Below are 14,449 nucleotides of genomic sequence, written 5' to 3' on the forward strand. Positions count from 1 at the left end.
AAATATGTGTTCTGTCCTGATGTTATTGATCCTGATTCAGCCTGATAAATATGTGTTCTGTCCTGATGTTATTGATCCTGATAAATATGTGTTCTGTCCTGATTTTATTGATCCTGATAAATATGTGTTCTGTCCTGATGTTATTGATCCTGATAAATATGTGTTCTGTCCTGATGTTATTGATCCTGATAAATACGTGTTCTGTCCTGATGTCATTGATCCTGATAAATACGTGTTCTGTCCTAATGTTATTGATTCTGATAAATACGTGCTCTGTCCTGATGTTATTGATCCTGATAAATATGTGTTCTGTCCTGATGTCATTGATCCTGATAAATACGTGCTCTGTCCTGATGTTATTGATCCTGATAAATATGTGTTCTGTCCTGATGTCATTGATCCTGATTCAGCCTGATAAATATGTGTTCTGTCCTGATGTTATTGATCCTGATAAATATGTGTTCTGTCCTGATGTTATTGATCCTGATAAATATGTGTTCTGTCCTGATGTTATTGATCCTGATAAATATGTGTTCTGTCCTGATGTTATTGATCCTGATAAATATGTGTTCTGTCCTGATGTTATTGATCCTGATTCAGCCTGATTAATACGTGTTCTGTCCTGATTTTATTGATCCTGATTCAGCCTGATTAATACGTGTTCTGTCCTGATTTTATTGATCCTGATTCAGCCTGATTAATATGTGTTCTGTCCTCGTTTTTTTCTCTCTCTTCCTCTCCTCCCCGCTGTTCCTCCCAGCCATGCACCCTCCCCCGTCGCTCCTCTCCCTCCTCCTCCACCTCTCCCTGTACCCCAGTGCATGCTGGTCCTCCAGGATCATCGTAGTCCCTCCCATCATGTTTGAGTCCCATCTCTACATCTTCAAGACCCTGGCAACAGAACTCCACCTCCAGGGACATGATACTTCCTTCCTGCTGTCAGAGGGGCGCCAGGTAACATTGTGTTACTAAGTAGAGGGTCAGAGGTGGGGCAGGTAACATTGTGTTACTAAGTAGAGGGTCAGAGGTGGGCCAGGTAACATTGTGTTACTAAGTAGAGGGTCAGAGGTGGGCCAGGTAACATTGTGTTACTAAGTAGAGGGTCAGAGGTGGGCCAGGTAACATTGTGTTACTAAGTAGCAGGGTCAGAGGGGGGCCAGGTAACATTGTGTTACTAAGTAGAGGGTCAGAGGTGGGCCAGGTAACATTGTGTTACTAAGTAGAGGGTCAGAGGTGGGCCAGGTAACATTGTGTTACTAAGTAGAGGGTCAGAGGTGGGCCAGGTAACATTGTGTTACTAAGTAGAGGGTCAGAGGTGGGCCAGGTAACATTGTGTTACTAAGTAGAGGGTCAGAAGTGGGCCAGGTAACATTGTGTTACTAAGTAGAGTGTCAGAGGTGGGCCAGGTAACATTGTGTTACTAAGTAGAGGGTCAGAGGTGTCAGAGGTGGGCTAGGTAACATTGTGTTACTAAGTAGAGGGTCAGAGGTGGGCCAGGTAACATTGTGTACTAAGTAGAGGGTCAGAGGTGGGCCAGGTAACATTGTATTACTAAGTAGAGGGTCAGAGGTGGGCCAGGTAACATTGTGTTACTAAGTAGAGGGTCAGAGGGGGGCCAGGTAACATTGTGTTACTAAGTAGCAGGGTCATTGGTGTCAGAGGTGGGCCAGGTAACATTGTGTTACTAAGTAGAGGGTCAGAGGTGGGCCAGGTAACATTGTGTTACTAAGTAGAGGGTCAGAGGGGGCCAGGTAACATTGTGTTACTAAGTAGAGGGTCAGAGGTGGGCCAGGTAACATTGTGTTACTAAGTAGAGGGTCAGAGGTGGGCCAGGTAACATTGTGTTACTAAGTAGAGGGTCAGAGGTGGGCCAGGTAACATTGTGTTACTAAGTAGAGGGTCAGAGGTGGGCCAGGTAACATTGTGTTACTAAGTAGAGGTCAGAGGTGGGCCAGGTAACATTGTGTTACTAAGTAGAGGGTCAGAGGTAACATTGTGTTACAGAGGGGTCAGAGGGGCCAGGTAACATTGTGTTACTAAGTAGAGGGTCAGAGGTGGGCCAGGTAACATTGTGTTACTAAGTAGAGGGTCAGAGGTGGGCCAGGTAACATTGTGTTACTAAGTAGAGGGTCAGAGGTGGGCCAGGTAACATTGTGTTACTAAGTAGAGGGTCAGAGGTGGGCCAGGTAACATTGTGTTACTAAGTAGAGGTCATTGTGTTACTAAGTAGGTCAGAGGTGGGCCAGGTAACATTGTGTTACTAAGTAGAGGGTCAGAGGTGGGCCAGGTAACATTGTGTTACTAAGTAGAGGGTCAGAGGTGGGCCAGGTAACATTGTGTTACTAAGTAGAGGGTCAGAGGGGGCCAGGTAACATTGTGTTACTAAGTAGAGGGTCAGAGGTGGGCCAGGTAACATTGTGTTACTAAGTAGAGGGTCAGAGGTGGGCCAGGTAACATTGTGTTACTAAGTAGAGGGTCAGAGGGGGGCCAGGTAACATTGTGTTACTAAGTAGAGGGTCAGAGGTGGGCCAGGTAACATTGTGTTACTAAGTAGAGGGTCAGAGGTGGGCCAGGTAACATTGTGTTACTAAGTAGAGGGTCAGAGGGGGCCAGGTAACATTGTGTTACTAAGTAGAGGGTCAGAGGTGGGCCAGGTAACATTGTGTTACTAAGTAGAGGGTCAGAGGTGGGCCAGGTAACATTGTGTTACTAAGTAGAGGGTCAGAGGGGGGCCAGGTAACATTGTGTTACTAAGTAGAGGGTCAGAGGTGGGCCAGGTAACATTGTGTTACTAAGTAGAGGGTCAGAGGGGGCCAGGTAACATTGTGTTACTAAGTAGAGGGTCAGAGGTGGGCCAGGTAACATTGTGTTACTAAGTAGAGGTCAGAGGTGGGCCAGGTAACATTGTGTTACTAAGTAGAGGGTCAGAGGTGGGCCAGGTAACATTGTGTTACTAAGTAGAGGGTCAGAGGTGGGCCAGGTAACATTGTGTTACTAAGTAGAGGGTCAGAGGTGGGCCAGGTAACATTGTGTTACTAAGTAGAGGGTCAGAGGTGGGCCAGGTAACATTGTGTTACTAAGTAGAGGGTCAGAGGTGGGCCAGGTAACATTGTGTTACTAAGTAGAGGGTCAGAGGGGGCCAGGTAACATTGTGTTACTAAGTAGAGGGTCAGAGGGGGCCAGGTAACATTGTGTTACTAAGTAGAGGGTCAGAGGTGGGCCAGGTAACATTGTGTTACTAAGTAGAGGGTCAGAGGTGGGCCAGGTAACATTGTGTTACTAAGTAGAGGGTCAGAGGTGGGCCAGGTAACATTGTGTTACTAAGTAGCAGGGTCATTGGTGTCAGAGGTGGGCCAGGTAACATTGTGTTACTAAGTAGAGGGTCAGAAGTGGGCCAGGTAACATTGTGTTACTAAGTAGAGGGTCAGAGGTGGGCCAGGTAACATTGTGTTACTAAGTAGCAGGGTCAGAGGGGGCCAGGTAACATTGTGTTACTAAGTAGCAGGGTCAGAGGTGGGCCAGGTAACATTGTGTTACTAAGTAGAGGGTCAGAAGTGGGCCAGGTAACATTGTGTTACTAAGTAGAGGGTCAGAGGGGGGCCAGGTAACATTGTGTTACTAAGTAGCAGGGTCAGAGGTGTCAGAGGTGGGCCAGGTAACATTGTGTTACTAAGTAGCAGGGTCAGAGGTGGGCCAGGTAACATTGTGTTACTAAGTAGCAGGGTCAGAGGGGGGCCAGGTAACATTGTGTTACTAAGTAGCAGGGTCAGAGGGGGGCCAGGTAACATTGTGTTACTAAGTAGAGGGTCAGAGGGGGGCCAGGTAACATTGTATTACTAAGTAGAGGGTCAGAGGTGGGCCAGGTAACATTGTGTTACTAAGTAGAGGGTCAGAGGTGGGCCAGGTAACATTGTGTTACTAAGTAGAGGGTCAGAGGGGGGCCAGGTAACATTGTGTTACTAAGTAGAGGGTCAGAGGGGGGCCAGGTAACATTGTGTTACTAAGTAGAGGGTCAGAGGGGGGCCAGGTAACATTGTGTTACTAAGTAGCAGGGTCATTGTAATGAACGTAAGGTCATTTCCACGGTAACAGAATTGCACATTTTTTTACTTAAAATGTCTGCCTAAGAAAAACCACTGATTTCAAAGTTTAACAAACCAAATGACTGTATGCACAATGACTACTTTTAACAATTTAAACTGAACATTTTACTAAAACACATTTCCTTAAAATCTCCCTCAGTTTTCTTGTGGCCATGTTTAAAAAAACAACAACTCGTAAATATATTCTCCCAGGGTTAATTCCCCACATGATGTGTTAGTGTTGAGGGTGAGACAGACAAACCTTAGATTTCGCCTATGTTTACTTTGTCACTGTAGGTTGTAACGTACACACTCATAAAACATTGTTTACCATCTCTGTGGGTTACTTAGACCCTGGAAATTAAACTAACAAGCAGCTCCATTATGGCTGACTGGAACGCCTTTACAGAACCTGTTTACTGTTGATCAGGGGAGCTACCTCTAGAACCTGTTAGCTGTTGATCAGGGGAGCTGCCTCTAGAACCTGTTAGCTGTTGATCAGGGGAGCTACCTCTAGAACCTGTTAGCTGTTGATCAGGGGAGCTGCCTCTAGAACCTGTTAGCTGTTGATTAGGGGAGCTACCTCTAGAACCTGTTAGCTGTTGATCAGGGGAGCTGCCTCTAGAACCTGTTAGCTGTTGATCAGGGGAGCTGCCTCTAGAACCTGTTAGCTGTTGATCAGGGGAGCTACCTCTAGAACCTGTTAGCTGTTGATCAGGGGAGCTACCTCTAGAACCTGTTAGCTGTTGATCAGGGGAGCTACCTCTAGAACCTGTTAGCTGTTGATCAGGGGAGCTACCTCCTAGAACCTGTTAGCTGTTGATCAGGGGAGCTACCTCTAGAACCTGTTAGCTGTTGATCAGGGGAGCTACCTCTAGAACCTGTTAGCTGTTGATCAGGGGAGCTTCCTCTAGAACCTGTTAGCTGTTGATCAGGGGAGCTGCCTCTAGAACCTGTTAGCTGTTGATCAGGGGAGCTGCCTCTAGAACCTGTTAGCTGTTGATCAGGGGAGCTGCCTCTAGAACCTGTTAGCTGTTGATCAGGGGAGCTACCTCTAGAACCTGTTAGCTGTTGATCAGGGGAGCTACCTCCTAGAACCTGTTAGCTGTTGATCAGGGGAGCTACCTCTAGAACCTGTTAGCTGTTGATCAGGGAGCTACCTCTAGAACCTGTTAGCTGTTGATCAGGGAGCTACCTCTAGAACCTGTTAGCTGTTGATCAGGGAGCTACCTCTAGAACCTGTCAGCTGTTGATCAGGGAGCTACCTCTAGAACCTGTTAGCTGTTGATCAGGGGAGCTACCTCTAGAACCTGTTAGCTGTTGATCAGGGGAGCTACCTCTAGAACCTGTCAGCTGTTGATCAGGGGAGCTACCTCTAGAACCTGTTAGCTGTTGATCAGGGGAGCTACCTCCTAGAACCTGTTAGCTGTTGATCAGGGGAGCTACCTCTAGAACCTGTTAGCTGTTGATCAGGGGAGCTACCTCTAGAACCTGTCAGCTGTTGATCAGGGGAGCTACCTCTAGAACCTGTTAGCTGTTGATCAGGGGAGCTGCCTCTAGAACCTGTTAGCTGTTGATCAGGGGAGCTACCTCTAGAACCTGTCAGCTGTTGATCAGGGGAGCTACCTCTAGAACCTGTTAGCTGTTGATCAGGGGAGCTACCTCTAGAACCTGTCAGCTGTTGATCCGGAGAGCTGCCTCTAGAACCTGTTAGCTGTTGATCAGGGGAGCTGCCTCTAGAACCTGTTAGCTGTTGATCAGGGGAGCTACCTCTAGAACCTGTTAGCTGTTGATCAGGAGAGCTACCTCTAGAACCTGATAGCTGTTGATCAGGGGAGCTACCTCTAGAACCTGTTAGCTGTTGAGCAGGGGAGCTACCTCTAGAACCTGTTAGCTGTTGATCAGGGGAGCTGCCTCTAGAACCTGTTAGCTGTTGATCAGGGGAGCTGCCTCTAGAACCTGTTAGCTGTTGATCAGGGGAGCTGCCTCTAGAACCTGTTAGCTGTTGATCAGGGGAGCTACCTCTAGAACCTGTTAGCTGTTGATCAGGGGAGCTGCCTCTAGAACCTGTTAGCTGTTGATCAGGGGAGCTGCCTCTAGAACCTGTTAGCTGTTGATCAGGGGAGCTACCTCTAGAACCTGTTAGCTGTTGATCAGGGGAGCTACCTCCTAGAACCTGTTAGCTGTTGATCAGGGGAGCTACCTCTAGAACCTGTTAGCTGTTGATCAGGGGAGCTACCTCTAGAACCTGTCAGCTGTTGATCAGGGGAGCTACCTCTAGAACCTGTTAGCTGTTGATCAGGGGAGCTGCCTCTAGAACCTGTTAGCTGTTGATCAGGGGAGCTACCTCTAGAACCTGTCAGCTGTTGATCAGGGGAGCTACCTCTAGAACCTGTTAGCTGTTGATCAGGGGAGCTACCTCTAGAACCTGTCAGCTGTTGATCCGGAGAGCTGCCTCTAGAACCTGTTAGCTGTTGATCAGGGGAGCTGCCTCTAGAACCTGTTAGCTGTTGATCAGGGGAGCTACCTCTAGAACCTGTTAGCTGTTGATCAGGAGAGCTACCTCTAGAACCTGATAGCTGTTGATCAGGGGAGCTACCTCTAGAACCTGTTAGCTGTTGATCAAGGGAGCTACCTCTAGAACCTGTTAGCTGTTGATCAGGGGAGCTACCTCTAGAACCTGTTAGCTGTTGATTAGGGGAGCTACCTCTAGAACCTGTTAGCTGTTGATCAGGGGAGCTACCTCTAGAACCTGTTAGCTGTTGATCAGGGGAGCTACCTCTAGAACCTGTTGATCAGGGGAGCTACCTCTAGAACCTGTTAGCTGTTGATCAGGGGAGCTACCTCTAGAACCTGTTAGCTGTTGATCAGGGGAGCTACCTCTAGAACCTGTTGGCTGTTGATCAGGGGAGCTACCTCTAGAACCTGTTAGCTGTTGATCAGGGGAGCTACCTCTAGAACCTGTTAGCTGTTGATCAGGGGAGCTACCTCTAGAACCTGTTAGCTGTTGATCAGGGGAGCTACCTCTAGAACCTGTTAGCTGTTGATCAGGAGAGCTACCTCTAGAACCTGTTAGCTGTAGTAACCTAGTACTGTTAGCTGTAGTAACCTAGTACTGTTAGCTGTAGTAGTCTAGTACTGTTAGCTGTAGTAGTCTAGTACTGTTAGCTGTAGTAGTCTAGTACTGTTAGCTGTAGTAACCTAGTACTGTTAGCTGTAGTAACCTAGTACTGTTAGCTGTAGTAACCTAGTACTGTTAGCTGTAGTAGTCTAGTACTGTTAGCTGTAGTAGTCTAGTACTGTTAGCTGTAGTAGTCTAGTACTGTTAGCTGTAGTAGTCTAGTACTGTTAGCTGTAGTAACCTAGTACTGTTAGCTGTAGTAACCTAGTAGCTTTGTACTGTTAGCTGTGGTAACCTAGTAATGTTAGCTGTAGTAGTCTAGTAATGTTAGCTGTGTACATGTTACTATATTGCCCCTTGGGATAATAAAGACCTCTCCGCTCCTCTCCTCTCCTCTCTCCTCTCTCCCTCTCCTCTCCTCTCCTCTCTTCTCCTCTCCTCTCTCCTCCTCTCCTCTCCTCTCCTCTCCTCTCCTCTCCTCTCCTCTCCTCTCCTCTCCTCTCTTCTCTCTCCACCTCCTCTCCTCTCCTCTCCTCTTCTACCACCTCTCCTCTCCTCTCCTCCTATCCTACCCTCTCCTCTCCTCTCCTCTCCTCTCCTCTCCTCTCCTCTCCTCTCCTCTCCTCTCCTCTCCTCTCTCTCTCTCTCTCCTCTCCTCTCCTCTCCTCTCCTCTCCTCTCCACTCTCCTCCACTCTCCTCTCCTCTCCCACTCCTCTCTCTCCTCCCTCTCCTCTCCTCTCCTCTCCTCTCCTCTCCTCCTCCTCCTCTCTCTCCTCTCTCCTCTCCTCTCTCTCTCTCTCTCCTCTCCTCCCTCTCTCCCTCTCCTCTCTCCTCTCCTCTCTCCTCTCCTCTCCTCCTCTCCTCTCCACCACTCTCCTCTCCTCTCCTCTCTCTACCACTCTCCTCTCCTACCACTCTCTCCTCTCTCTCTCTTCTCTCTCTCCTCTCCACCACTCTCCTCTCCTCCCTCCTCTCCTCTCCTCTTCCTCTCCTCTCCTCTCTCCTCTCCCTCTCCTCTTCTCTCCCTCTTCTCTTCTCTTCTCTCTCTCTTCTCTCTCCTCTCCTCTCCTCTCTCTCTCCTCTCCTCCACCTCCTCTCCACTCTCCTCTCCACCACTCTCCTCTCCTCTCTCTCCTCTCCTCTCTTATCCTCTCCTCTCCTCTCCTCTCCTCTCCTCTCCACTCTCCTCTCCCTCTCCTCCAGTGTTATATCTATGGTTGGTCTCCTCTCCTCTCCTCTTCTCTTCTCCTCTCCTCCACTCTCTCTCTCCTCTCCTCTCTCTCCACTCCTCTCCTGTCTCTCCTCTCTCTCTCCACCACTCTCTCCTCTCCTCCACCACTCTCTCTCTCTCCTCTCCACCACTCTCTCTCCTCTCCTCTCTCCTCTCCCAGTCCCTCTCTCCTCTCCTCTCCTCTCCTCCCTCTCCTCTCCTCTCTCCTCTCTACCACTCTCCTCTCCTCTCCTCTCTACCACTCTCCTCTCCTCTCCTCTCTCCTCCAGTCTCCTCTCCTCTCCTCTCCTCTCTCTCCTCTCCTCTCCTCTCTTCCTCTCCTCTCCTCCCTCTCCTCCACTCTCCTCTCCTCTCCTCTCTCTACCACTCTCCTCTCCTCTCCTCTTCTCTTCTCTTCTCTTTTCTCTTCTCTTCTCTCTCTCTTCTCTCTCTCTTCTTCTTCTTCTTCCTCTTCCTCTCCTCCCCTCTCTCCTCTCCTCCTCCAGTCTCCTCTCCTCCTCTCCTCTCCTCTCTCCTCTCCTCCCTCTCCTCTCCTACCCTCTCCTCTAGGTGCCCCCCTCCCCCCACTACACCTTCCAGCGTTACCCAGGCATCTTCAACTCCTCCACAGCCGACAGTTTCCTCCAGTCAAAGGTCAGCAACATCTTCTCCGGTCGTCTCACGGCGTTGGAACTCTTCGACATCCTCGACCACTACGCCCAGAACTGCGACGCCGTTGTGGGAAACAAAGAGGTCATGACCCAACTCAAGGATGCCAAATTTGACCTTTTATTGGTCGACCCCAACGAGATGTGTGGGTTCGTGATCGCTCACATCCTCGGGGTTCCCTACGCTGTCTTTTCCACGGGCCTATGGTACCCGGCGGAGGTCGGGGCCCCTGCCCCTCTCTCGTACGTCCCAGAGTTCAACTCTCTCCTCACCGATCAGATGTCTCTGGTCCAGAGGATTACCAACACGGCGGTGTACCTGGTATCCCGGTTCGGTGTTCAGTACCTGGTGTTACCTAAGTACGAGCGCATCATGAGGAAGCACGGTGTGGAGCCGCGGGTGGCCATGCAGGATCTGGTTCAGGGGAGCAGGCTGTGGATGTTGTCTACTGATCTGGCCCTGGAGTTTCCGAGGCCCACTCTACCACATGTTGTCTATGTAGGGGGGATACTGACCAAACCTGCCAGCCCGTTACCTCAGGTTAGTATACACACACACACACACACACACACACACAAAACCTGTGTTTTGTGTGTACTAACCTCAACAGTGTTGGTCTCCTCCAGTGTTGGTCTCCTCCAGTGTTATATCTATGGTTGGTCTCCTCCAGTGTTATATCTATGGTTGGTCTCCTCCAGTGTTGGTCTCCTCCAGTATTATATCTATGGTTGGTCTCCTCCAGTGTTGGTCTCCTCCAGTGTTATATCTATGGTTGGTCTCCTCCAGTGTTGGTCTCCTCCAGTATTATATCTATGGTTGGTCTCCTCCAGTGTTGGTCTCCTCCAGTGTTATATCTATGGTTGGTCTCCTCCAGTGTTATATCTATGGTTGGTCTCCTCCAGTGTTATATCTATGGTTGGTCTCCTCCAGTGTTGGTCTCCTCCAGTGTTATATCTATGGTTGGTCTCCAGTGTTATATCTATGGTTGGTCTCCTCCAGTGTTGGTCTCCTCCAGTATTATATCTATGGTTGGTCTCCTCCAGTGTTATATCTATGGTTGGTCTCCTCCAGTGTTATATCTATGGTTGGTCTCCTCCAGTGTTATATCTATGGTTGGTCTCCTCCAGTGTTGGTCTCCTCCAGTGTTATATCTATGGTTGGTCTCCTCCAGTGTTGGTCTCCTCCAGTGTTATATCTATGGTTGGTCTCCTCCAGTGTTATATCTATGGTTGGTCTCCTCCAGTATTATATCTATGGTTGGTCTCCTCCAGTGTTACATCTATGGTTGGTCTCCTCCAGTGTTATATCTATGGTTGGTCTCCTCCAGTGTTATATCTATGGTTGGTCTCCTCCAGTGTTATATCTATGGTTGGTCTCCTCCAGTGTTGGTCTCCAGTGTTGGTCTCCTCCAGTGTTGGTCTCCTCCAGTGTTATATCTATGGTTGGTCTCCTCCAGTGTTATATCTATGGTTGGTCTCCTCCAGTGTTATATCTATGGTTGGTCTCCTCCAGTGTTATATCTATGGTTGGTCTCCTCCAGTGTTGGTCTCCTCCAGTGTTATATCTATGGTTGGTCTCCTCCAGTGTTATATCTATGGTTGGTCTCCTCCAGTGTTGGTCTCCTCCAGTGTTATATCTATGGTTGGTCTCCTCCAGTGTTATATATATGGTTGGTCTCCTCCAGTGTTGGTCTCCTCCAGTGTTATATCTATGGTTGGTCTCCTCCAGTGTTATATCTATGGTTGGTCTCCTCCAGTGTTATATCTATGGTTGGTCTCCTCCAGTGTTGGTCTCCTCCAGTGTTATATCTATGGTTGGTCTCCTCCAGTGTTATATCTATGGTTGGTCTCCTCCAGTGTTGGTCTCCTCCAGTGTTACATCTATGGTTGGTCTCCTCCAGTGTTATATCTATGGTTGGTCTCCTCCAGTGTTGGTCTCCTCCAGTGTTATATCTATGGTTGGTCTCCTCCAGTGTTGGTCTCCTCCAGTGTTATATCTATATCTATGGTTGGTCTCCTCCAGTGTTATATCTATGGTTGGTCTCCTCCAGTGTTATATCTATGGTTGGTCTCCTCCAGTGTTGGTCTCCTCCAGTGTTATATCTATGGTTGGTCTCCTCCAGTGTTGGTCTCCTCCAGTGTTATATCTATGGTTGGTCTCCTCCAGTGTTATATCTATGGTTGGTCTCCTCCAGTGTTATATCTATGGTTGGTCTCCTCCAGTGTTATATCTATGGTTGGTCTCCTCCAGTGTTGGTCTCCTCCAGTGTTATATCTATGGTTGGTCTCCTCCAGTGTTATATCTATGGTTGGTCTCCTCCAGTATTATATCTATGGTTGGTCTCCTCCAGTGTTATATCTATGGTTGGTCTCCTCCAGTGTTACATCTATGGTTGGTCTCCTCCAGTGTTATATCTATGGTTGGTCTCCTCCAGTGTTATATCTATGGTTGGTCTCCTCCAGTGTTATATCTATGGTTGGTCTCCTCCAGTGTTATATCTATGGTTGGTCTCCTCCAGTGTTATATCTATGGTTGGTCTCCTCCAGTGTTATATCTATGGTTGGTCTCCTCCAGTGTTGGTCTCCTCCAGTGTTGGTCTCCTCCAGTGTTATATCTATGGTTGGTCTCCTCCAGTGTTATATCTATGGTTGGTCTCCTCCAGTGTTATATCTATGGTTGGTCTCCTCCAGTGTTATATCTATGGTTGGTCTCCTCCAGTGTTGGTCTCCTCCAGTGTTATATCTATGGTTGGTCTCCTCCAGTGTTATATCTATGGTTGGTCTCCTCCAGTGTTGGTCTCCTCCAGTGTTATATCTATGGTTGGTCTCCTCCAGTGTTATATCTATGGTTGGTCTCCTCCAGTGTTGGTCTCCTCCAGTGTTATATCTATGGTTGGTCTCCTCCAGTGTTATATCTATGGTTGGTCTCCTCCAGTGTTATATCTATGGTTGGTCTCCTCCAGTGTTATATCTATGGTTGGTCTCCTCCAGTGTTATATCTATGGTTGGTCTCCTCCAGTGTTATATCTATGGTTGGTCCTCCAGTGTTATATCTATGGTTGGTCTCCTCCAGTGTTATATCTATGGTTGGTCTCCTCCAGTGTTGGTCTCCTCCAGTGTTACATCTATGGTTGGTCTCCTCCAGTGTTGGTCTCCTCCAGTGTTATATCTATGGTTGGTCTCCTCCAGTGTTGGTCTCCTCCAGTGTTATATCTATGGTTGGTCTCCTCCAGTGTTATATCTATGGTTGGTCTCCTCCAGTGTTATATCTATGGTTGGTCTCCTCCAGTGTTATATCTATGGTTGGTCTCCTCCAGTGTTGGTCTCCTCCAGTGTTATATCTATGGTTGGTCTCCTCCAGTGTTATATCTATGGTTGGTCTCCTCCAGTGTTGGTCTCCTCCAGTGTTATATCTATGGTTGGTCTCCTCCAGTGTTATATCTATGGTTGGTCTCCTCCAGTGTTATATCTATGGTTGGTCTCCTCCAGTGTTATATCTATGGTTGGTCTCCTCCAGTGTTATATCTATGGTTGGTCTCCTCCAGTGTTGGTCTCCTCCAGTGTTATATCTATGGTTGGTCTCCTCCAGTGTTATATCTATGGTTGGTCTCCTCCAGTGTTGGTCTCCTCCAGTGTTATATCTATGGTTGGTCTCCTCCAGTGTTATATCTATGGTTGGTCTCCTCCAGTGTTGGTCTCCTCCAGTGTTATATCTATGGTTGGTCTCCTCCAGTGTTGGTCTCCTCCAGTGTTATATCTATGGTTGGTCTCCTCCAGTGTTATATCTATGGTTGGTCTCCTCCAGTGTTACATCTATGGTTGGTCTCCTCCAGTGTTACATCTATGGTTGGTCTCCTCCAGTGTTGGTCTCCTCCAGTGTTATATCTATGGTTGGTCTCCTCCAGTGTTGGTCTCCTCCAGTGTTATATCTATGGTTGGTCTCCTCCAGTGTTATATCTATGGTTGGTCTCCTCCAGTGTTATATCTATGGTTGGTCTCCTCCAGTATTATATCTATGGTTGGTCTCCTCCAGTGTTGGTCTCCAGTGTTATATCTATGGTTGGTCTCCTCCAGTGTTATATCTATGGTTGGTCTCCTCCAGTGTTATGTCTATGGTTGGTCTCCAGTGTTATATCTATGGTTGGTCTCCTCCAGTGTTGGTCTCCTCCAGTGTTATATCTATGGTTGGTCTCCTCCAGTGTTGGTCTCCTCCAGTATTATATCTATGGTTGGTCTCCTCCAGTGTTATATCTATGGTTGGTCTCCTCCAGTGTTATATCTATGGTTGGTCTCCTCCAGTGTTGGTCTCCTCCAGTGTTATATCTATGGTTGGTCTCCTCCAGTGTTGGTCTCCTCCAGTGTTATATCTATGGTTGGTCTCCTCCAGTGTTATATCTATGGTTGGTCTCCTCCAGTGTTATATCTATGGTTGGTCTCCTCCAGTGTTATATCTATGGTTGGTCTCCTCCAGTGTTATATCTATGGTTGGTCTCCTCCAGTGTTATATCTATGGTTGGTCTCCTCCAGTGTTGGTCTCCTCCAGTGTTATATCTATGGTTGGTCTCCTCCAGTGTTATATCTATGGTTGGTCTCCTCCAGTATTATATCTATGGTTGGTCTCCTCCAGTGTTATATCTATGGTTGGTCTCCTCCAGTGTTGGTCTCCTCCAGTGTTATGTCTATGGTTGGTCTCCTCCAGTGTTGGTCTCCTCCAGTGTTGGTCTCCTCCAGTGTTGGTCTCCTCCAGTGTTGGTCTCCTCCAGTGTTATATCTATGGTTGGTCTCCTCCAGTGTTGGTCTCCTCCAGTGTTATATCTATGGTTGGTCTCCTCCAGTGTTATATCTATGGTTGGTCTCCTCCAGTGTTATATCTATGGTTGGTCTCCTCCAGTATTATATCTATGGTTGGTCTCCTCCAGTATTATATCTATGGTTGGTCTCCTCCAGTGTTATGTCTATGGTTGGTCTCCTCCAGTGTTATATCTATGGTTGGTCTCCTCCAGTGTTGGTCTCCTCCAGTGTTATATCTATGGTTGGTCTCCTCCAGTGTTATATCTATGGTTGGTCTCCAGTGTTATATCTATGGTTGGTCTCCTCCAGTGTTATATCTATGGTTGGTCTCCTCCAGTGTTGGTCTCCTCCAGTGTTATATCTATGGTTGGTCTCCTCCAGTGTTTGGGTCTCCTCCAGTGTTATATCTATGGTTGGTCTCCTCCAGTATTATGTCTATGGTTGGTCTCCAGTGTTATATCTATGGTTGGTCTCCAGTGTTATATCTATGGTTGGTCTCCTCCAGTGTTATATCTATGGTTGGTCTCCTCCAGTGTTATATCTATGGTTGGTCTCCTCCAGTGTTATATCTATGGT

At 47.9% G+C, this 14,449-nt stretch overlaps 1 protein-coding gene across 1 annotated transcript in view; it reads left to right on the plus strand.

The window, feature by feature from the left end:
* Positions 1 to 725: 725 nt before the first annotated feature.
* ugt8 (UDP glycosyltransferase 8) overlaps positions 726 to 14,449 on the plus strand; it is an 84,939-nt gene continuing 71,215 nt past the window's right edge. Inside the window, exons 1-2 of the mRNA XM_065015785.1 lie at positions 726 to 954; positions 8,985 to 9,623. Of these exons, the coding sequence (XP_064871857.1) occupies positions 763 to 954; positions 8,985 to 9,623 (831 nt within the window). The 5' untranslated portion in view covers positions 726 to 762. The remainder of the gene's footprint in view (positions 955 to 8,984; positions 9,624 to 14,449) is intronic.

This window comes from Oncorhynchus nerka, unplaced genomic scaffold, assembly GCF_034236695.1.
Source record: "Oncorhynchus nerka isolate Pitt River unplaced genomic scaffold, Oner_Uvic_2.0 unplaced_scaffold_1276, whole genome shotgun sequence".
NCBI classification, from domain to species: Eukaryota; Metazoa; Chordata; class Actinopteri; order Salmoniformes; family Salmonidae; genus Oncorhynchus; species Oncorhynchus nerka.